At 41.9% G+C, this 23,913-nt stretch overlaps 1 protein-coding gene across 1 annotated transcript in view; it reads right to left on the bottom strand.

Annotated features, from left to right (window-relative positions):
* The window catches only part of SLC12A8 (solute carrier family 12 member 8), a 95,736-nt gene that overhangs the window by 17,654 nt on the left and 54,169 nt on the right, over window positions 1–23,913 (bottom strand). The window contains exons 5-8 of the mRNA XM_015595833.1: window positions 15,355–15,442; window positions 13,697–13,784; window positions 6,264–6,410; window positions 399–1,020 (exon numbers count right to left, since the gene is read on the bottom strand). Of these exons, the coding sequence (XP_015451319.1) occupies window positions 399–1,020; window positions 6,264–6,410; window positions 13,697–13,784; window positions 15,355–15,442 (945 nt within the window). The remainder of the gene's footprint in view (window positions 1–398; window positions 1,021–6,263; window positions 6,411–13,696; window positions 13,785–15,354; window positions 15,443–23,913) is intronic.

The following is a 23,913-nucleotide window of genomic DNA, read 5'->3' on the forward strand; positions in this document are numbered from 1 at the left end:
AACAAAACATAGTGATTTCTTGTCAGGCAGTTTGTCACAACACATTTCCACTTCTCTTAAAAATAGAAATTGTTTTCATTCTTTTGGCATTATACTTCTGCTGATTTTTAAGTAAAATGAAATTAATAATCAATTATTAGCCATGGCTCCCACATACAGGAGTAGACAGAAATTTCTGTTTAAAATCAACTATCTATAACAGTGTAGAATTACAAATTCAACTGATATCTGGATATAAATTTTAAAATAAACGTCAAACAAAAAATTAATGAGAATTTTAAAACCAGCTATAAAGTCAACTGGCTAAGGACTTGAAAGAGGGTTTTGATAACTGGGTAGGTGAGGAAACTAGTATTCACCCCAATTAGGAGGCCCCAGTATGATTTCAAAGTACTCACCTTCTTTACTTGACCTGGACTGGTTACTTAGCTCAGGGACAGGTTGTTCTCCACATGCTCCCCCAGGCCAGGCCCCTTCACTCTTGATACACTGTTTGTTCCAAGAGGACTCCTGCAATCTGTCAGGCCCTTCAGTAGGGAAGGGAGCAGGGGACTTGACGTCCAAGAGGAAGCTGTCTTGTAGGGTTTGCTTGGTGGCCTTCTTGAATTTCTCCTGACTCTCTTGGATCCCGTCACTCTCCCTTTGCCTGGGCTGGCTACTCTCAAGCTTCCTGGTTAGCTGGAGGAGCTGATCCATGTCTTTGGTGAATTCTAGCAGAGTGCCCTCGGAGGGGCTTCGGGCAGTGCCCTCAGAACCATAGCTGGGAGCCTTCTCCAAGAGCAGGTGCTCAGAGCAGTGGAGAGCTCCCCTGCCCTCTCTGTACACTGATTCAGACACCTGGGGGTGGCTGCAGGGACCCATGGTCAAGGAGAAGTAAGAGTAATCCACTGCGATGTATGTCAGCATGAAGTTGATGGTGACGATGGGGGCCAGAATGTTCACCTGACCCACAAGGACAAAGGCCATGGTCACCAAGCTGGTCAGACAGATGGCAGCTACAGGTGTTTTATTTGGCCCTTTCTGCAGAAACAAAAATAACATGCAGGACTATGAAATGTCAGCTCATAATGGCTCAGCCCCTTCTGCCATGTCTCTTTGCGTGTTAGTAACTGTTCGTCTACACACTTGGGGTAATAATATCCAATTCATGGAATTATTGTGGGATTAGAGCTAATGCATATAAAATGCTTGACAGGGCACTGACACGCGATAGGTTCCTAACACACCATGGGTATTAGTTGTATTAGTAACTATTAATACAGGCATTACACTAGAACTTTGACTTCCCAAGTGTTTCTCCTTTTGTCTTTCATTGGATTTTAACCAAAAAGGTGCAAAGTTGGTTCCTTCCAGGCTATAGTGGTGAAAATGATCTTAAGGGGAGTGGCAGACCCTGAAAGACAGTAGAATCATTAGTGGCTGAGGTGAGGGAATTCTGATACTAGATACACACACATGCATGTCCTCACACACACACACTTACACACATCTGTTATTAATAGGGGTGGGTATGGTGACCTGCAGGAAGACAGAAGTGGAAAATATGTGCTAATCCCATAGAATCTGTTACTGCACGGAAGCTACTCATCACAGTCACTGACAGAGCCCTTGGGCCAAAGTCAATGGTCACTTTTCAGTTCTTACCTTCCTTAACCTAAGAACTATATTTGACCCAGCTAATCACTCCCTGGTCTTTGAAAGACTTTCTTCATCTATATTCTCTTGATTCACCTCCCTCCTCGCTGACTGCTCCTCTTGTCTCTGAAATCTACATTTAAAGCAGTCCCGGCATCCTCAGACCCCTTCTCTTCTCTATCTATACTTTATTCCTAGGTGACCTCATCTAGGCTCACCTATGGCTTTAAAAAAACAGCTTTATGCTCTCAACTCCCAAATTTGAATCTCCAGCCTGAAAGATTCCCCTGAAATGCAGACTTAAATGTTCAACTGTCTACTCAACATTTCTTGTTGATATCTAATAGGTTCTCAAAACTGATACGTCCAAAATCAAATTGCTGATCTCACAATCTCCTACCCCTCAAATTTACCCCTTCAGCAGTCTTCTTCATCTTGGAAAATGGCAATTCCATCCTTCCACTTGCTCAGTCAAGCAAAATTCTGGATGCTTTTTCTCATTTTCTCATTCTCTATCAGCAAATATTGTAAGAATTTACCCTCAGGATATACACAGGATCTAACTACTACTCCCATCTCCTTTACTACCCACACTCTGGAATGCGAGGGGCGGGCACATAAGCCATTACAAGATCTGACCTGTAAACCTCCCACATGTGCTCCTCCAGGTGCGTTCCCCCTATTGAGGGCTACCTTAGAGAGCAACCTTAGAATAGAGAGCAACCTTAGAAGTCACAGGATGAAAATGGCAAAATCATCATCAGCCTGAGTCCCCGAGGATCAGAGCCACTATTGACCTGAAATACCTTCCCTAGAACTTAAAAATTCTAACTAAAGTAAAATAAAGGAGTAAAAATACATTTTATTGTTTTTTAGAATTACCATTTTGGCACAGCTACTCTGTTTAGCATACTCTAACAATAAAACTATTAAGAATAAAGCAAATCATCAGAAACTAACAAGAACTTAAAAGGAAGATCTTAGGTATGCTGAAGGAAAGACTAGTGATCCAGACCAGGACTTTGATAAGGGTGGGTTGTAAAGAGACAAAACAGTCAAACATGAACTTCTGTTCACTCTAAGATATCATAAAGGAATGAAAACGCAAGTCACAGAATGGGAAAAGATATTTGCAAAACATATACTTGACAAAAGGTAATCCAAAATATTCAAAAAGTCTCTAAAAAATAATTAGAAGAAAACTCACTAAAAAAAAAAATGAGCAAAATAATTTGCATTAAACATATTAAAGATGTCCACCCTCATTAAGTAATCAGAGAAATGCAAATTAAACCCATCGTGAGATACCATTAAACACGCACCGTATTGGCAAAAAAAAAAAAAAGACCATCGTGAGATACCATTAAACACACACCGTATTGGCAAAAAAATAAGTCTGATAATATTAAGTATTAGCAAGAAAATACAGAAACGGGAACATTTGTCCACTGCTAATAGGAGTGTAAATTAGTACAAACACTTTGGGAAAAGATTTTGGTGTTATATAGTAAGTGAAGATACACATACCTTACAATTTAGCAATTGCATTAATGAGCATGTAGTCTGGAAGAATTCTATATGTGCACCAGTCTACTAGTACAAAAATGTTCATTGCACTGGCTATAATAGTCCCAAATTGGAAAGGTCCCAGTGTTTATCAAAAACAAAATGGATAAACTGTAGCAAATAAGGACATGATCTATATGGATGATAATAAACTGCTGCTATGAGCAAAAAGGTGAATGTATTTCATAAACATAATGTTAAATGAAAGAAGCATGCCACATTTATATCAAGTTACAAAACAGTCAAAGTTAAACTATTTTGTTTAGAAATGCATAGGGAGTAAACCAGGAGCTGGCAAACTATGAACTGTGGGCCAGATCTGGCCACCATCTGTTTATGTATGCCCAAGAGCAGAAATGGTTTTACATTTTTAAACAGCAGGGGGGAAAAATCAAAAGAAGAATAATATTTTGTGACACAGGAAAACTACATGAAATTCAAATTTCAGTGTCCATAAATAAAGTTTTATTGGAACACAGCCACACTTATCCCATTAGGTATCGCCTACGGCTAATTTTGAGTTACAGTGACAGAGTTGAGTCATTGTGACAGACAAAATAGAGCCTGCGTATTTACTATTTGGCCCTTTTCAGAAAAAGTTTGCTAACTCCTGAGTAAAATTACAAAGAAAGTAAGGAATATTATCTCAGAAGTAAGGACAGTAGCTTTCACAGTGAGAGAGACAGGACTCTGACCAGAGAGAGCATATGGAGGGCAGCATCTGGGGACTGGCAGTGTTCTTGGATGGAAGTTACAAGGATGTTCACTTCATAGTCATTTTTTAAACTGTTCATATTGGTTTATGCTCTTTTCTGTATGTTGAATACACATACAAATTTTTTTAAGCTGCTTCTCTTCACCATTAAAAAAGTGCAAATAAAATTTAATCATATGTAAAGACGCTTTGAAAAGTTTTCAAAGTTAAAAAGCAAGCGACAAACTAGAGAAAATATCTGTAATACATATCACAAATATTTAATCACTCTAACAAAGAAGGAGCTGCTAGCAATTGAGAAGAAAACCAGTAATCACAGAAAAATATACAAATGACTCAGAGGAAAAGATGTTCAACTTTATTCATAATGAAGTAATATGAATCACAAGTATCCTAAGATGCCATTTCTCCCAACACAATGGGCAAAAATTCACATTTGACAGGCTCACAGTTGCCGCTGTGGTGCCTGGGGCAAAAGTGTGCAAATGACAGTCCACACACCCTATGTCTAAATATTTACAATTATAAACCAAACTAACAAACTGTTAAATGCGTCTATACTCCTTCCTGGGCAAACACACCTTCAGGACAATGGGGAAAGTTGGTTTTGAATTCTCACACTCTTCAGAGTTCCTTACTGAAGTATGGCCAGGCACAGCCTCCAGCCCACGGCCTACCCCTTTTCCTTTCCCAGACCATACAGTGAGGGACCTCACACCCACTTGTGGACTCCTGGCCCTAGAGAAGATAGGCCCAGGGTAGAGACCTGGGTGTGGGCTGGGGGATATCTGGGCAGGGAATTCCAAGGTACAGCATCCCTAGACCACAGTCTAGAAGACGAGCACAGCATCCCAGTGGGCATGTTCCCTTGGCCTCATGGACTTCTTACCCCAAGGACCAGAGTAGAGTCCAATAAAGCAGGGTCTTCTGGCCTGAGTCTAAGAGCAGTGCTAGCTGTGGAATAACAAGAACTCTCACATTGCTGGTAGAAGTATAAAATGATACAAATCCCATGGAAGGTGTTTTGGCAACATCTATTAAAAGTAAAAATGCATTTACCGTTTGACTCAGCAAACCCACTCATGAAAATGTACCCTACAGATATATCAGCATATATACAAAATCATACAGACTCAGAGAGAGAGAGAGAGATTAGTCTTTGAAGCTCTGTTTATTAGAAGCAACGTAAGTATCAGTCCATAAGGAACTGGTTAAATTATGCATATCCACGTGATGAAAAGAGAATGAGAACGTTCTCTCTATATCTATATGAAAAGATAGATTTCCAAGCTATACTAAGTGAAGAAAAGCAAGGTATAGAATAATGTACATAGAATACCATCTTTGAATAAAAATAGAGGAGAGAAAGATTAAAAAAAACTAATACAAACAGCTATGAATGGGGCATAGGTATTGGCGGGAAAAGATAAAGACTCATGATAGGATCAGAACTTCTCAGTGTAATACCTTTATATCACTTTTAGTTTTGAACCCTGTGCATATATTACCTAATTAAAATAATTGCAATGAAAATAAAATAAAGACATATACCACATGGAAGATACAGAGATGGTAATCATTGCTCCTACCCAGCCTACGTTGACTGATGGATAAGAAGTGGAGGAGGATAAAGGGAGGAATGGAGGATGACTTGCAACTATATGGCCCTAACCAAGAGGGAAGCTGGAGATGGGAAGGGGGTTAGGGAGGGACTCTGTGGTGTTACAACAAGATAGAAAAGAACTATAGCTTGCAAACTACATTACTGGGACGTGGGGTTCTCTCTGTTTTTTTTTTTTTATCTCTCATCATCCCTTCAGTTTTAAGAATGTCTCATTTGACTGTTCAATGGCTCGACTAAGCTATACTATATCGATTAGGGTTTGGGCTATGATTAACAGGGAGCCCAGAGGCAAGAGGTGTGGGAATTCATTATAAAGCAACCCCAAAAGAAGGGTAAACTTGAGTTAGAGCCACAAGGACCAGCACCTCTCCTCACCAAGAGATGCTAAACTTGGAGTACTCTGAATTTATTGTTATTAAAGGATGCGGCACTCCCTTTCCCTGCTACATGGATCCAAGATGTTGTGACAGTTAGCTAAACCAGTGCTTTGGGTCCTGGGTGGCTGTGAAATTGACAGATGCTTTGTCCAACTGTCCTCAGCTTAAGGCAGCCAGAGGACAGGAGTGAGAAAAATGACCTCTGCATTCTTGTTTCCCCCTGCTCTGGAGAACTTGACCAGTGGTTCTAATCAGAAAGACTTAAGCAATTTATTGGCCAACAATTGGGTTCACAACAAAATGTACATTCCTCAAAAAATAAAAAATAAAGGAGGGGGTTACTCACCCCTTGCCCCAGACAGGCCAGTGCGGGTATCACTTTCTCCTGGGCAATGCACTGCAAAATTCGGGGGGCTGCGTAGAGGCCTCCCATACAGGATGCCAGGGACGAGATGTATAAGCCCAAAAGGAACAGGAAGCCCACCAGGGACACCTGTATGAGGAAGCAGTTTCATTACTCAAATGCCAGAACCTGGCTTCTGAACCTTTCCGCTCCCCTAGTACCCACCCACCAAACCCCATCTAATCGTAAGTCCTTTACATTCGACTTCTTGGACATATTTCCAATATCAGCCCCATCCCACTTCATTTGCACGTCTACCATTTCAGTGTGGCCACCATCACATCTTATATGGACTACACAGAGGTTCTCAAATTAAGTGAGCATCAGACTCATCTGGAGGGCTTGTTAAAAGACAGATTTCTGGGTCCCACCTCAGAGTTTCTGATTCAGAAGTCTAGGGTAGGGCCCAAGAATTTGGATTTCCGACAAGTTCTCAGGTAATGCTGATGCTGATAGTCTGGGGACTAGGAGAACCACAACAACAGTGTTTATTGACCTCCTGCCTCTAAGCTCTGCCCACAGTGAATCATCTTCCAAGCTTCAGCCAGAGTGACTGCTCTCAAATCGACTCTGATCATAATGTCCCTAATGCAAAAATATCAACGGCTCCCCACTGCCTTGACGTATGAGGCCCTTCCTAACCCTATATCTTGCAAACACAGAGTTTTTGTCAGCCTCATTTTTCTGCCTGCTGGAACCCTCTACCATTGTCTATCTGTTAAACTCGCAATTGTGCTTCAAGACTCAGCACAAACCTCCCCTCCTCCATGAGGTCATCCCCAACCTCCCACAACAGTGGTTGCTCATTGGGTCCTGCAGCACCTCAGTGTGGGGCTGGGGGCACCTACAGAACTGTCTCTTCTATTGGCTTCATTTCCACAGGGCTCCTGTCTTGTTTATCTTAGGATACTTGGTGCCAAAAAAGAAATATAATGCTGAATGAATGAATGAATGAATGAATTGCTGAATGAATGAGATCCATGACTTATATGGCCCACAAGGCACCAACAAATAGAATAAGAGAGGGCATAGTTTTCTGCTTGGTGTCAACTTGCAAAAGATGAGTGCTCCTGGCCATGCAGCTGTGTCACGGGCTGTCCATTGTGAATCCACCCCATGCCTGAGCTGGACCTCATCTGTACTTACCGGGAAGTCTCTCTGCTATCTTGATTATTTGAGGTGTCTTTCTCGATTCTACTTTACTTCAGTTACAGTTGCCAGAACTGTGTATTCCGAGTGCTCATTTGTCCAATTATTAAAATGGGTTAGATTTAATTTTCAGTTTTGTGATCTACCCCTTCTCCATGAAGATTCTCTTAACCCTTTTCTTTTTTTTTTACTTTCTTGCCTATGATGCACCATGTCAGAGGGATCAAGCTACACAGAACACCAGCCCCTGGCTAGACCCCTTTTCTGGTTAATAAATTATCACCAGAAACTAGCATCAACCAGGATTCTTGATTAGAAATATTCATTTTAAGAATATATTTGTAGGACGCTGGAGGTTTACAGAATCATCAGAAGGTTGCAAGATCAGGAAAGGACAAGACCAAGCCTAGGGTCACACCATACTCTTGAATGGGAATAGTTTGACCAGGATGCTACCAGCACCTTGCTGTCCTGTGGAAGAATTCTCACCATCCATTTACATTTGTCTCATTCATTACATTTGGAGCATCCAATGGGCTTAACCTAGGTCGCATGACCTGCCTGGGCCACAAGGGATAGGCAGAGAGTCTGGTCATTTTGGGCTTCAGTAATATTAAATGGGGCTCACTCCTTTCAAGACCACACATAGGTAGAATAACTCCCTAAGAGTCAGGGAGGCCAGAGGTTTGATGGACTTGACCAAGGTCCACTACAGAGCCTACCTTGTTCTTAATTCGGTGTGGATGAACTACCTTTCGCTAAATGCATTATCTTGTCTCATGCCCAGTCAATCCTCTTGTTTCCTCAATGTCACAGGTTTCTTGTGTTTGTCCTTTCCCTCACACTTTACTTACCACTTTATTACTAGAAGAAGTTAATGTCACCTATGTGTCCCATCACTTTGTATGCTCTGATGGCATTTTGTTATTTTCTACCCCTCAATTCGGTGTGGATGAACTACTTTTGTATGCTCTGATGGCATTTTGTTATTTTCTACCCTGATATAGATGATTATAACCCTGTGGTATAGTCAGTTATGCTCATGGCTTATCTTGCCAGGGCACCATAAGCTCCTTAGGAGCGGATCTGTGTCTCATGCACCTTGCTCCCTCCCTACTGCACCTAACAGAGTCTGGTAAACAGGGCCCAGTGAGTGCCAACTGGACTCATAAAGCTTCATGACTTCACTGTGGTTCATTCCCTGGATGTCTTGTGAAATTGCCAGACAAACTGGTCTTATTATTAATCCTCAATCCATTCTGAGATACAATCATCATCTATCTTTGTTTCTGCCCTTGCTTTTAAACATATCTTATGTTGACTGGTTTTAAAAATACATAGACTGTGCGATGAAATTTTATCAAAAGCTTTTTGCAAATCAAATTCAGTAGTTTTCCACTCTGACTATACTTAAGAATCACCCCAGAGATTCTGCTTTAATTAGCATGGAGTAGGGTACAGATATCATCGGCTTTCAAAAGCACTCCAGGTGATTCTAATGTACAGCCAGGAGAACCATTGGCCATAGTAAATTGTGTGTACTGCATTCTCCCCTCAGAGAATTCTCCACATTGGTCAGGCATGGTATCTCCTTGCAGAAATTTCACTGCTTCTTACCCCAAAGGTTATATATATGTGTGTGTGTGTATGTGTGTGTGTGTGTGTTTAAATTTTTTTTTTTCATTTAAAGCATGTCCATTTACTCAGAATGGGAATGAGACCGATCTTCTAGTCTGATGCCCTTCTGGTATTGGGACTGACCTCAGGAACTCAATGTATCTCTGGCACCAAGAGGCCAAGATACGATGACGTCCAGCTGTGGCCAGACTTCCTACAAACATTCCCTGGGATTCCTGCAGAATTCTTGGGTTGAGGTCAGAAAGGGGATTGCCCAGGTATAGTGACTGGTTTATGTCCAGTTTGTCAATTGAGTTTACAACTGTATTCATATGCCAATCTTTTGTATAAAACTACTATTCAGTCAATTTTCTGAAAAATAAATGGAATGTTGGCCTTCATGTCTGAATAAATTATAAAAATTCCATTCTATATCTTTCCCGCCTGAATCCTGCCTGTTCCTATCTGTCATCCATCCATCCATGTAGAGAGCATTTACTGAGGACAGGTTATATACCCGGCACAGTGCTAGGCACAGGGCAAGACTATAAGCACAATAGTAGACTACACAGCCTTGCTTCCAGCAGAATTTAATCATTTTCTCTATTCAAATGGGACTATAAACTTGCAAACTGTGCCAGCGGAGGTGGAAGTGAGACTTTATTTGAGCAGATGTTCTTTTAAAAGAAAAAAAAAAAAAAAGCCCTTCTGTCATACTCTTGTTCAAGCCATCACAAAAAGCTCTCTCTCTATCTTTTCAAAATATTATCTGGGGTGTGAGCTACCCTAATTTCTTTTTATAGGAACTACTGAAGAAAATCATTAATTACATCTCTCTACTCTTGGTATTTTGTCCGAGCTCCCATCTGAGCTTCACTCATTAAGAGATCCTACCAACCCACTGACTGCCCCCCTTCTCTTGAGGGATTAAATTTAAAGTCATCTGTAAAGAGCTCATTCTGCCCCCATCTAATTCTTGCGGCCCCTTTACATTATTGAGGAGTCCATCCTGAAGCCCTGACAACCTTAAATTTATTAATATCATAATGTATCAATAGTCCTAGTTGTCTCTCACATCATATTTCCACAGACCTGACTTTTTCTAGCACTATCCTCGCTGCATAAACTGACCAACATCTCAACTTTCAGTCACGTTTTCTCTCTCACTTAAGAGCCGCTTTCCAAAAGGAGATAAAGTCGGCTTCCTTCCTGAGAGGCAGCACTGTGCTCCTGACGAAGGGCAGAGGACGGCCAGGCTGGGCTGGGTTGGGGATGCTGAGCAGTGGACCAGGCTCACTCACCAACCACAAGCTGTGCCCCACCCCACCTTCTCATGTAGTTTGTGAACATGTGAAACCATGACTGTCACAGCCAAAAATGGTTAAGAGTTTCTCTGTGGGACACCCCATTTTTAACAAAGATGTTGGGGGGTACTTTTCCTACTTAGTCTATTCTTACATTGCTGGTTAGCAAGCCTCAGACTCCTAAATGTGTAAAAAAATGTTTTTTCATGGACTGTATACAAGCTTATTCCGAAACAATCATTTAATCTACTTAATTTTACCCCTACTCATACCTGCTCTGTATATAACTCCTTTTTGTATAACTGAATAATATTGGGATTGACTTTTTAGCTTTTCCTATTTAGTTAAATATGGTGCACATGTAGTGGGGGGAAAAAGTGCCTTCCCTAAAATGTGTCCTACCTGTAAGGGTATTCTCGTAAAGAATGTGCAGAGAGTCAAAATTTAATAAGCATCTACTATGTATTAAGTATTGTGCTTAATATAGATTACCTTAGAGCCACCACAACTTACTCAAGATTTTTTAGAAAATGTAGCATTACTGAGACTGACACCTGACAGCCAGGAAAAAGTTCCTGTGAGGTAAGGACATAAAGCGAAAGAGAAAATTCTTAGAGAAACTGTGGGCTGGGAAGCCAAATAATTAGAAATACATCAGAGAAGCTGCAGAAAACCCAGAAAGAAACAGGTGAACTGACCAGCTGCATGTCAATGGAAAGGAACCCAGTGCAGCCTGCAGTCACTGAAGGTAATCATTCTGGCAGGATCATGAGAGAGAGAGAGAGAGAGACAGAGAGAGACAGAGACAGAGACAGCGGGAGAGAGAGCAATAAATGTGGGAAAATGTTATTAACAGTGAACCCAATGAGCTGGAGGCTGGGCCTGGTCTGTGCCCAAAAGTGAGACCCTCTGGACACACAGACCGGACTGAAGAGGACTTGCTTCCTCAGAGCTCAGGAAACGAGGAGGAGCTTCGTGAGAACCAGCGCCAAGGGGAGTATGCTGGAGGCTGGGCCTGGACTGTGCCCAAAAGTGAGACCCTCTGGGCACACAGACCAGACTGAAGAGGACTTGCTTCCTCAGAGCTCAGGAAAGTTCAGACATGGGCGGGCTCAGAACTGAGGCAATAGCTAAGACGTGAAGCCAAGATGAACAGTTTGTTAAAACCACCTCAGGGTGGTAGGTTGTGTCAAGTGAGCACATAAGACTGTGCATTTGTACCTTCCAACCTCTATCCATTGCTCCCTTCCATTCTCCGGGTACTGTTAGTAAAACTGTTTGGCCCAACTTAGAGGACCTGCTAGTGCAGCCAAGTCAATCCCAAGGAAGGACACCAGAGAGCAAGAAAAGAGAAAAGCCAAGGTTCAAGGCATTAGAGACGGGAAATCTTCATGGTCCCCATTTTTGAAGGGATTATGGGGGGCAGCACCCTAGTGCATTGCCCTGGTTGATCACTTGCTGAGCCAGCCCTATTTGCTACTGGGAACCAAGAACAATATCTTTTCTTTCTTTATAGGCTTTACAACTCCCAGTCAAGAAAACAGTCTCTCATCTTTTCCAAAAACAAACTCTTTATCTCTCATCCTGGTATGTGCATAATGACATGCCCACATACTATTGCCAGGCATCGTTTATCACATACCCCCAACCAGCTAAGTACTTGCCTACTTGTTTCACTGTCTGGGACAGGTAGCATTCCCAATAAGCTTCCCCCGTGGATGTATCTACTATTAGTGGTGGAATTTCCACCCGCAAAGGCTCTCCCATGCTGTCCATAAAGATGTTTTTATTCTCTTGCTGTCCTGGCTTCCCTTGGCTATAGGCTGCCTGCCCTCCCACATACCCATTCTTAGCTTCCCTGCAAAGCAAAGGAAGGAGGGGAGAGAGGAGCCCCAGCCCAGAGGATAATGTGCCTCTCGTTCCATCCAGATCAGAGTCTTTGACAGTTGAAAGACCTCTGTGTGAGAATCCACTAGAAAGGAACCAGCCTTAGAAGGAGGCAGCTAGCTAGCCACTGGCAAGCGGCAGGCAGCATCGGGCAGCAGCAGCAGCAAAGAGTCTGCTGCTCCGTGAGGCCTTTAATTCTTCTAATGCAGTCAAGCTTTTCATTCCACAATTAGAGAAAAGGCCCCTGGGAGATGAATCAAGATGAAAGCCTGCACTTAGGCGTAAATGAGGGCCATACATTCCTTCCCTAACAGCAAATCTTGCTCGCTAGGGTCTAAGACCTTGGGCCCTGGAAGGTAGGTGTTAATACCTGAACTCCTCCCCTTTTCAAAACCTGCCTTCATAGTGAGGTCAAGACCCCTGAAAGCAAATATCACCTTTACATCAGCGTCCACATGCCTTAAAAAGAAACCTGTGCTAATATACAAACCAAGCCCAAATGTAGCTCTAAGAAGCAAGAGTTTCCTGCCCCAGGCTGCCCCAAGCAGTGCCTGCCCCAACCACAAAGATAAGCAAGGCCGCTTTGCAAAGCCTCACATCAAAAGAAAAGGGTACTTCCTCCCCAAATATGAGCAGTGATACTTAGGAGTTAACTGAGTCAGAAAGCCTCCCTAGTCTACTACATTGCTCTCATAAATGACGGAATTTCAGTGTCCACTTTTCCTCCAGGAACGTAAGGGAAGGTAGAAGTTTGGGGGGATTTCCAGACTGGAAATCTTATTCTCCTGGGTTCCAAAGATACAAAACGAAGTGTCCTTGACCATCGCATGACCTCTTGCCTGCTAAGGGGTGGTTATGGAGTATGAGGAATTTGCTCATCCTGTCAGGGCAGGTTTCTACAGCTCTAGAAACAACGATATCACGGCCAAATCCATGAGGCCCACCCCATGTGGAGAGCCCGAGGGGTCTGGGTTCTCAGAGTGCAAGAGAGCCTCCTATCCGGCCTCGTCCAGGCTCTCAGCCTGGCACTGGGCTTCCTCCGTCTCCCTCCACTTGCCACCCATCAGTCTCTTCCTTCTTACCCGCTTCTGTGAGCAGCACATTCTGCTCATCGTGGAAGCTGAAGCTATTGGCAAAAATAAGGGGCTGGTTGAGCTGGGGATTTTAGGTGAACAGATTCTGTTTTTGTCCTGATATTTTTTGTCCACTATTTAGTCACCTAGTGCACGCGCTTGCATGTATTATTACCTTTTTCTAGGGATTTATAGGAAGAACCTGTACTTCTGTGTTTTTACCCCCATCCTTCCATCCTGGGCCTAAGACTAAATGGATTCCCAGGCAGGACTGCCAGGGACAGGCAGCCATTTGTTTATGGGAACAAAGAAATGATTCAGCACATGAATTCCTTTGGTCACCCACCTTTTCAGCTATCAGGAAGTCATAGCGAAGGGCCTCACGGGTGCAGATGGTACCAAGCAGGAAGACAAAGACGATGTACAGAAACCACCTACGAAATACCCAAGAGCAGAGCAGAGCTGGTCCCACACCTCAGCCAACTCCATCCCAACCCTCTTCCCCTCCTCCTTCTGGTTCCCATGGGGACCTGTCTCAAAGGAAAGAGAAAGATGGGTTATGAAGGCTTTCTAGTTCATCTGGGAGCGTACTTTCGGTACTATTTCTCCTTAGCATATATTTTATTAAAAAGAAAGTTTCATTATTTTGTCTCTTTTATAGAGTAAAACACACACACACACACACACACACACACACACACACGCACACGCACACGCACACACAGGGTCGTGGAGGTAGGGGAGGGGAAGGACCAGTTGGCATCTAGGTTGTCAGAATTCAGGCCAAGGCTGACCAGCAGCCCCCGCCCCTTTATTCCGCAGGAAGAACAAGTAGATGATCATTTAGGCCTCTAAGTCCTGCTGTTCCTTGGCTCCCAGATGATAGAGAGTCAAGCCAAGTGTGTAAAGGCCCACAGTGACCTGGCTCTACCCCCAGATGCCCTGTGACCTTGAACAAGTCCTGGGATCCCTGTGGCCTCACTCCCATATGGGCAGCGAGAGGATGGGCCAAAGGGACCTCCTAGCTATGACCAAAAACAAAACAGTGTTCTTTCTTTTCTTTCCTTCCCAACTCTCCCTTCATTTTGTTCTCAAGTCCTTATTTAGCACAAAACAGACTGGCGCTAGGTGCCTGGCTAGAAGCAACAGTGCCATGACAGTAAGCATTTGTGAAATACATATATTAATATATTTTAAGCATCACGGTTAAAATATGCAGGCATTTTTAACTTCTCAAGTCATTGTCATGTTGGCAATTTCATTGCCTTTCACGCCCACCCAAAGAAGGCAGAGAAACTTTTTCTCTTGGTACAGAAAGAAAAACAGAAGATTCTAGAAAGTCAGAAACAAATCTAAGGCCACCCAGACTGCTCGTGTGAGTGGCACAGTGTGACCTAAAACCCAGGAAGCCCAACAGCCTTGGGGTGGTACAGAGAAGCTAGCTATGGGAAAAGGACCAGTCTCTGAGTTCCTATTGTGTGCCTTTACACACAGTATCTCTTCCACAATCTGCAGGGCCCACATATTCTCATTGTCCCATTTTACAGAAAAGAGAAAGGAGGCTCAGGGAGCTAAGTTAATGGCCCAAAGTCATGCAGCCAATTAGTGGCAGAGCTGAAATAAAAATTCTAATCTGTCTGATTGCAAAGCCCTTCATCTTTATGCCCTCTCCAAAGATCCTAGAAACACAATGGTTAAAAAATTCCCAAGTTCAAAATGGGGATGAGGAGAGGGAGGGGCAGGAGGCTGAGAAGACTGGAAAGAAAGGATTCGATCTGTGTTAGTAACACCTCTCCCAGCATCCCCAGGCAAGGGGTATGAAAGGGCAATCGTCTGAACCCACCAGACTTGAATTTTCCAGCCCGCTGAGTGTTAAAAGGAGGATTGGAATATAAAATAGATTGGTCACAGTCTGGGCACTCTCAGAACAAAGGGGGCAATCCCCTCTTTTGCCTGGAGTTTTCTCTCCTTCTCTCCAGCTGATTGCCACTAAGGGCAACTTACGAGATGCCAACAGCTGCTAGGGAGCCCAGGGGGATGCTGGCAGCGGGCTCCCTGAGGTCACTCCCCATGTTGAAGCCGGCCATGACTCCTGAAAGACATCCAGACGGGAGAGAGGTGAGAAGGGTATTCCACAAATTACCTTCCCCTCCTCGGGGTCCCCTCCTGGAAGCTATCCCAGAGCAAGCCCTCCCATCTGCAGCTCTGCAAACAAGCCTTCTCAATCTCCCCTGACAACTGGGGAGGCATCTGTGGGTGTGAAAGGGGCCTTTGTGGGTTGGGTGATGCTCTGGAAGAAAGCCCTACTGGCTACAAAAGCATCTTATGGCCCAGTGCAAAGTAATGAGGGCGGCGGAGGCATCTGGCAGGCTGCACAAAGGTCCCGAGGCTGCATACTGAACTCTGCCTTCTACCGGTCAACACCCTTGAGAGCCTCAGCCTCAGCAACCCACCTGCTGCCATCTGCTCTGCAGACAGAGTTCATTGCCTCTGCTGCCCACTGACTACACTGGGGTTCAGGGATCCTGGGTCAGGTCCCACCCAATTGTCAGAGCCAGAGACCACACTCAAAGCTACTGTGCTACCAAAGGGCCCCGAACAAATTTCAAAGAATAATCCTGATGCTACCAGCACTGAATCGTGTCATTACTGCTATTCCCCAAGAACACTCATGAAAAGTAACTAGTGATGATGTGGAGAGACAGCATGGTGCAGGACGGTGCGGAGGGGATGTCACTTCTCTCCATTCACCCACAGAGGAAAGTGATAAGCGATGTGTTCTGCACATCAAATGCGGGCCCAGCCCACAAGAGCTCTACCAGCCCTGGTCAGGGAAGCTCACAGAGGGTCGGTACATCTCTCAAACATGGCCTTGAAAGAAGACTTGTTTAGGCTTAGGGAAGGAATGGGTCTGACCCCATCATTATGGATTTACAAACACTTTCAACCTGACAGGGCCTGTGCCAAGGGCTTTATATGTGTGTGTGTGTGTGTGTGTTTTAATCTTGTTTAATTCTCATAACCACCACATCAGAAAAATAAAATTACTTCCCCCTTTTTATAGAAAAGGAAACTAGTACTCAAAGAGGTTAATTGACATAGCCTAAGGTCACGCATTTAGTAAGTGGCAAAAGCTATAATTCGACCCTGGTCTGTCTGACTCTGAAAAGTATGCTCTTAATGCCTCTGCTATAATGCTTAAGGAAGTGGAGAGAAATGAAAGTTTGGTGCCAGAAAGTCAAAGTGGGGCTGTTTCAAAGAGTATCCTGAATGGTGGACCAAGACTGGGACCTGCATACACTTTGATCCAGCAATTACATTATCAGGATTTTATTCTAAGTAAATAGTCGAGGATATGAGTAAAGATTTAGCCAAAAGTGTTTATAAATGTTTGTTTATAATAGTGAAAATTAGAAACAACCTAATGTCTAAAAATAGCAGATTGGCTAAATAAGTAGTGATATAGTTTTCAATAAATACCAGATCTCCAAAATTGTCAAGGATCTGTTGTGACATAGAAAGATATTTAAAAGCTATTGTTTCATTTTCAGAGGCATATTAGAAAACAGAATATACAGTACGATCCCATTGTTGTTAAAAAAAAAAATAGATGCATAAGAAAAGGAAAAAGGAACTAGAACGTGTTTTAAGATGTTGACGATGTTATTTCTGAGTAATGAAAAAACATCTTTTTTCATTTTACTACTTATCTATAATTTCTCAATTTTCTTTAGCAATCATTTTGAAATGGGTGAAAAATAATTTTTATTTTTAAAGGGCTTTTTGTCTAAAATGGCATGTCAGGCACATTTTCTTCTTGTTTCCCGCCTTCCCAAGATCCTATTAAAAGAGTAGTAAAAGGGAAAATGGATACATGCCTATAAGCAAAGAGGATTGAGGGGAGGGAGGCTTTGGTAGATGAAAGATTTCCACAAATGTCCAGAACGCAGAAAATGCAGACAATGATCCAGAACGAAAGGGAGGGAAAAGAAAGCCTCGGAATGTTTTTCTAAAGGATCTGAATAAACTGACTGAGGAAAACCAGGCTGCTAGCGTGGATGCTTGCACTCCAAATGAAGTCCTCCTCAAAACCAGCCATTCTCACAAAGGGAGAGCCTCATCAGGAAAATAGACACACATACAGGGAATCCACGTCAGCAACCAAAGATTGCCAGGTGTATGATGAAAACCAGTGACAAACACACAAATACATGCATGATAAAAGTAGAACAACCTGGGCTGAAAGAAACATATAAATCAGGACACAGAAGAGAATTTTGAAGGAAACACTAATTAGTAGTTCCAGATACATCCAAGAAGAATATTTTATCTATAAAGAAAGATGCCATGAAAAACAAAAAACAATCCAAGAACAAGAAAGAACTTTTGGAAATTAAAAACATAATCATTAAAATTAAAAATTCAGTAAAGATCTAAAAGATAAAGTACTTTAAATAAATATCCAAGAATTTAGAACAGAAAGATAAAGGGCTAGAAAATTTGAGCAAAGAATAGAATGGAGGAAGAATCTGGGAGTTACGACATCCAACAGTAGGAAATCCAGAAAGAGAGAATAAAGAAAATACGAGAAAATAACTAGTAAATAATAGAAATAAATGTTTCCAAACCGAAGAAGACACAAGTCTTCAGGTTGAAATATCACATAAAATAGCACAAAGAACAACACGACAAAAAACTCTCTATACCTAAAAGCATCATTGTGTAATTTCAGGAGAAATCCTAAATATTTCCCAAGGTAAAAAACTGAACACTTAATAAAGGAACAAATATTACATCGGCATCAGACTTCTCATCAACAAGACCGAATGCTAGAAGACAACGGAGCACTGATTTTAAAATTCTGAAGAAAGGTTATTTTAAAACTATAATTTTAGCCAGATTATCAATTAAGTGAAACTAAAGTTAAGCAAACAAGAGCTCAGAAAATTTACCTCCCACATACCGGTTCTGAGGAAGATACTAAAGCATATACGCCAGCAAAATGAGGATGTAAACCATAAAGGAGGAAAACATGAGATTCAGAAAATAGTGGTAATAACTCAGGAATGGAATAAAGTCCCATAATAACAGTTGTACAGCAGAGAAGCCAGCGGGGATTGAAGCTGAAGGTTAGAGGCCCCAAGATGGATGCCTCTGGATAGGAACTGGGATCGACACGACAATTAACAAACTGAATGATTTTTAAGGATATGTTGACTGCATACTTTGACGACAAGAAAGAAGAAGTAAAAGTAAAGTTATAGCTAACTGATATTAGGAAATGAAAAGAGGGAGGAGAAGTAGAGGGAAGAGGAAAAACACTAATATTTTTGTCATAATAGTGTGGAAAACAAAATGTAAGTCCCAAGATCTTGACTCAGAACTGGCTTGTAGGTTACAAGCTTGAATTAGTTTAATAAGAAAACTTGAAAGGAGAGCTAACCATTAGATTTATTAGGTAAAAAAGAAAAGAACTAGAAAATATTTATATACAGTTGAAATACATTTCAAGTTAACTCTATACTTAGTCTATATTTTGTCAACACGAAGGGGAATTTCTAAGTGTTTGCTAAGAGACTTCCAAGAATATTGGGCAATTTGTCTTTGAAGTTAAAGGACTGTTGACTTGTAACCTTAAGACAAAAAATAATTTTTAATAGCTTTGTGTGTGTGTGAAACTGTGTTTGTTCACTTAAAGTTGTAAACTATAGTTTTCATGGGATTTTGTCCGCTCACCTGCTAATAATCAACTTGTTATGGCTTTCCTAATATTGCTCTAAAATAAAAATAAAAGGATTATACAGATTTCCTTAAAATTAGGGATTCCCTTGAGATAATGAAAGCATTTCTTGTAAAAATATTTTACACATAAAATAAATATGACTCTAATATGTTAATCTTAAATCATAACACAGAATCTCAATTTCCCACACCAACAATGAGCAAACAGATGTAGCCTAGATGTAGAGTTGATAAAATAACAGAGATTTAAGTATATTATTTCAAGTTACAAAGGTAACTCAAAAAGAACTAAAAATTAAAACATACCTATCAATATTGGGAAGCGGGTGGAGGAACATGCAAGTAAGCTAAACTCTCCTATTTCCTAGCATGGAGTCAATAGATTATGTCTGATTTTGGTTAATCAAGTTATAGGCATAGGCATACAACTTCATAATATACAGTTAGCTCCCAAAGTACTAAAAATGATGAAAAGTGGTTGTTCCTATGGAGTGGTATTTGGAGTGGTAACAGGTGGAGTGGGAGACTATTGCTTTATATCACAAGCATCTCTGTACTATTTCATTTTTTATCATGTGCAGGTCTTATTTGGATCAAAAAAGGAATGCCCAGGACCTGCTTTATTCTGACCAGTGCTCCTGGGAGTAGTTCCTGTCGCTGAGGCTCTGATCAAGGGCCCACTGCTTGCTGCCAGAACAATCTGGTGCCAAGGTATGCCTGGCCAGATCTCCATGTTTACCCGACTCCCAGATCTCCTGAATTTCATCTACCCCTTCCTAGACCTCCCCAGTTCTGACCCTCTGCCAAGGTTCCCTCCCATCATAAGGTTCCCTCCCATCACAGGGTTTACTGGTGCCTCACATGCCTGCCCACACTGCCTCCCACTGCAATGGCCTCACCTCAAGCCTTTGCAGTTTTATGCCCATTCCTTCAGCTTTGTGAGATTACCTACTGCTATTTATTCTTTGCCGTTTTAGTACCTCCTATAGTTTACCATGTCATTTTGTACACCTTCCTTTAGATCATTCACAAGAGTTAATAAAAGGAGATCTATGAGAACTTTACTGCTCTAATATATGTTTCTGTCGAGGAAAATGATCGCTTAATCCTAATTGCTTCCTCTTTCTAAACAGGTTCTGTATTTATACAAACGCCCTTTTCTTCTTCCCCACCATCCCTTACACAGTCAATGACCCAACCTTTGATTAGAGGTCTTGCTAGCTGGTCTGGTGTGAATATGCTGGGATTTTGGTCAGTGAGAGGATAAGAGACCAACATTGACGCAAGTTGGCTTTTGAGACAAAACAGAGAAGCCAGAAAGTAGGTAGTCAGTACCACAGACTCGAAGTGCCAGAGACAACCCATACTCCAGACAGGAAGCCTTGGGGGTGACTCCTGCTAGGGCGATGTGACTGATCCGTGACACATTAAATTAGTTGCATGTTGTGGCTGCTGCTTCCAGAATTTTGCCCTTGTATGACTGCACAATTCTTGAGCAGATAATCTCTAGCTCTGGTGAATTATAAATGTCCTGCTTGCCAGTTAGATCTATAAAACTTCTTTTGATGTAGTATTTTCTGCCCATGCTTGTCAAATATAAAGTTTCTCTAGTTTGCTTTCTTTCTGCTTCTGGTACAATTTTAAAATATTATTGTTAATGTTAGAGCTATTTAAAGTAGGTGTCATGGAACAGAGACTATTTCCCAGAACATTGGTGTTTTACAAATATTTTATTAAAAAAAAAAAGAGACGCTTTTACTATTGGACTTACTAGTAATATGTTATTTTACAGTGTCCACCTCTAAGAAGAGAAACATAGCACACAGTGTTTCTCAAAACTTATTTCAACAGTTGAACACTTTTTTTCCCCCAAATAAAACACTTTATTCATTATTAGTGTTCCATGGAACACAGTTTGGGAAACACTAAGTGTCCATTTTGTAATTACCATCTTTACTCTCTTTTTGGCAGGGTTTCTAAAATTGTTTAAAATGGGTCTTTGGAATCAATGATTCTTAAAGTTGAAAGGCATTGTAAAGATCATTTTCTCCAACCTTTTTTTTCCTCAGGTGAGTAAACTGAGGCCCAAAGAGGAGAAGCGATTTTGCTCAAGTTTTTGAGCTAATTGCTAGCAGAACCAGCACTAATCTGCAAGTTTCCTTATCTTAAGTCAGAGTTCTTTCCACTACATCACATAGTCTCTCCATTTCTCTCTAACACCCATGCTTTTCTTAGATTTCACTTTTTAAAACAGAGTAACCACATGATTAATTTGGGGTTACCCCACACAAAGAAGGCTGAACTTATCAGTTATAATCAGCACTGGTTTACCCACAGGTACTTCCGTCGCCAGTTCTAGTCTGTGCCTGGTAGAGGGCATTCCCCCTCCTCGCAGGTCTTATACTGTCAGTTCCAGGAAGCAGTTAATACTTCACACTAAATCACATTTTTCCCTGTATCAGGATGATGATATGGTCTGCGCATTGTTACCAAATGACCTAAGTACACAGCTTCCTTAATATGGTTTAAGCCTTCTGACTTGTCTTCCACCCTAGTCCGATGGCCTTTTAGCAAACCTTTATTTAGGCTTAAATATATAAGATGATGTTGGCCATCACTTTACCAGTTAGGTTTATGAGGCTAAACCTCCAGAACCATCCATAGCCTCCTTGGCACATTATGCCTACAGTTTGGGTGGGTGCCACCAGGTAATGGGGGGCTTGGGCTTGGTGCCCTGGCTGTAATGTCCTGCCTGACGACAGACATGGATGGCCAGGAAGAAAATGGATCTCTCATACATCTCCCAAAATAAGCTCTTGGTTAAAATGACCAGTCTAAATGTCAGGTAACTACTTTCTTACCAACGTTTGCCAGACGATGGTCATCTTCTTTTTCTCCCTGATCCCTAAGCAATAATGGCACACAAAAATCAAAGTTTTCTCTTGTTGCTTGCTACCACTATCTTGTTTCTCACATTATTTTCCTTTTTGTTCCTGAAAATGAGAATTAGTAAGCGGGGTGGGGGGAGCCTAATAGTTTGTCTAGGCTTTTCTGGTTTCTGTTAGTTGTTCATTAAAGGACTAGTTGTTCTTTCTCAAGAAACTTCCAAGCTTCCTCCTGGGAGCTTTTCAGTTCAAAATGTGTCCTGAGAAACCCTTAGTTTTCTCTTTCCAGTTATAGCTTAATTGTTTCTCTGTTGCTTATTTTATTATTTTTATTTTTAATTAAGGTAGAATATCTTATGAAGTGCCCAAATTTTATCTGTTGCCTTTTTTGTTGTTGCTGAAGAAACGGGTCTATTACCATTTGGAAGTGGCATGCCTCTGAGCTTCATTTGCAAATAGGGATAAAATTATTTACCTTGCAGGACTGCTGTAAAGTTAGAATGAACTAGCTTAGCACCGAGTAGGTGCTAAATAAATGTCCACTCAGGAAGGGTGGGCTCCATTCATACTCAGAAATCTCTTGTGTTCCTAAAGACTCTGGCAACCTCTCCTGACCTTCCATCTGATTTCCAAACCTGGCTTATTGGTTTGTTTGTGTAGCTCTTCCTGTAAGAATCTTTCATCCTCTCTTCACTCTATTTTTGGAGGCAGAATTTGTCAGTCCCCAACCCTCTAATGCCTTAGAGATTCTGCTGCGACAGACAGTGTCTAATAATGGGACATTCAAATGCCAGGACCCAAACGAGATTTGTTGGCTTTTGGGTCGGGAGCAGCTTCAGACAAGTGTGTCCTCTTTTCCAACATCCTTTTCAAAGTATGTAGATAGCAATGGGGTTCACCACTTACTGTCTAGGCGACCTTGGTGAAATAACCTCTCTGTGCCTTTGTTGCTTCATCTGCAAATGGATTAACAATAGAACGCATGGAAGGATCCAGGTTCTATGGGGCCTGATGCTTTCTAAAGAGTACATATTTAACAATAAGTATGAAATTAGGAACAGGACTTAAAAAGCTGAAGCCTAGGTTTCATTAGCTTCATGGTAAATCTGCATCTGCCGGAACCAGTGGGGCTGCGGTGAGGTTTAGATGAAAGACTGTATCTAAAGTGCTCAGCACAGTGCCTGGCACAGAAGGCTATTGCAATGATAGTGATTATTATAGATATTTATAATAATTCTGATAAAATTATAAATTAATTCTACATATACAATTACAAAAATAAACATGTATAATAATTATAAAGCTTCCTTCTTTTCTCCTGTTCCTGCTTATAAGGCTATCAGAATGTGGTGAGGTGAGCCCCATCTTCAGGTTGTCCTTACGGGGTCTCTCTGTTCCTTAATTCCAGGACCCTAATCTGGCTCAGGAAGTCATTGGTCTCTCACTTACAAGACACATAACTTAGAAGGAAACCTAGGAGGTGTCCTGGAGGGGAATGCAGGCCAAAGGAGGGGCCAGGGCTGAGGGTCCTGGAGATAGCCTCCAATCCAGACGGCCTCAGCAGAGTCCCAGAGCTTCTCGGGACATGTGTGGGTCCGCAGGGAGATGGAATCAGGCCCAGGGAGGTCAAAGAATATCACAGAAATAGCAGGGCTCTCGACCACGAAGGTGACTATGGACATTGTGGTAAAGGCTGTTGGTTTACCCTGCTACATTTTTATGCTGGGTGTGGTCAACCACAAGAGGCCCTTATCCTTTCCAGTAAGAGTTTGAGATTTGGGGACAGGGGTTACATGACTTCACACACTGGTATTAATCCCAGTAAATTTCCATTTCCTAGTTCCTCCATGCATTGTGGTCTCAGATCTCTGGAGTGGCTGCATGTGTGTGTGTGTGTGTGTGTGTGTGTGTGTGTGTGTGTGTGTGTGTGTGAGAG

This window comes from Pteropus alecto, unplaced genomic scaffold (assembly GCF_000325575.1).
Source record: "Pteropus alecto unplaced genomic scaffold, ASM32557v1 scaffold251, whole genome shotgun sequence".
NCBI classification, from domain to species: Eukaryota; Metazoa; Chordata; class Mammalia; order Chiroptera; family Pteropodidae; genus Pteropus; species Pteropus alecto.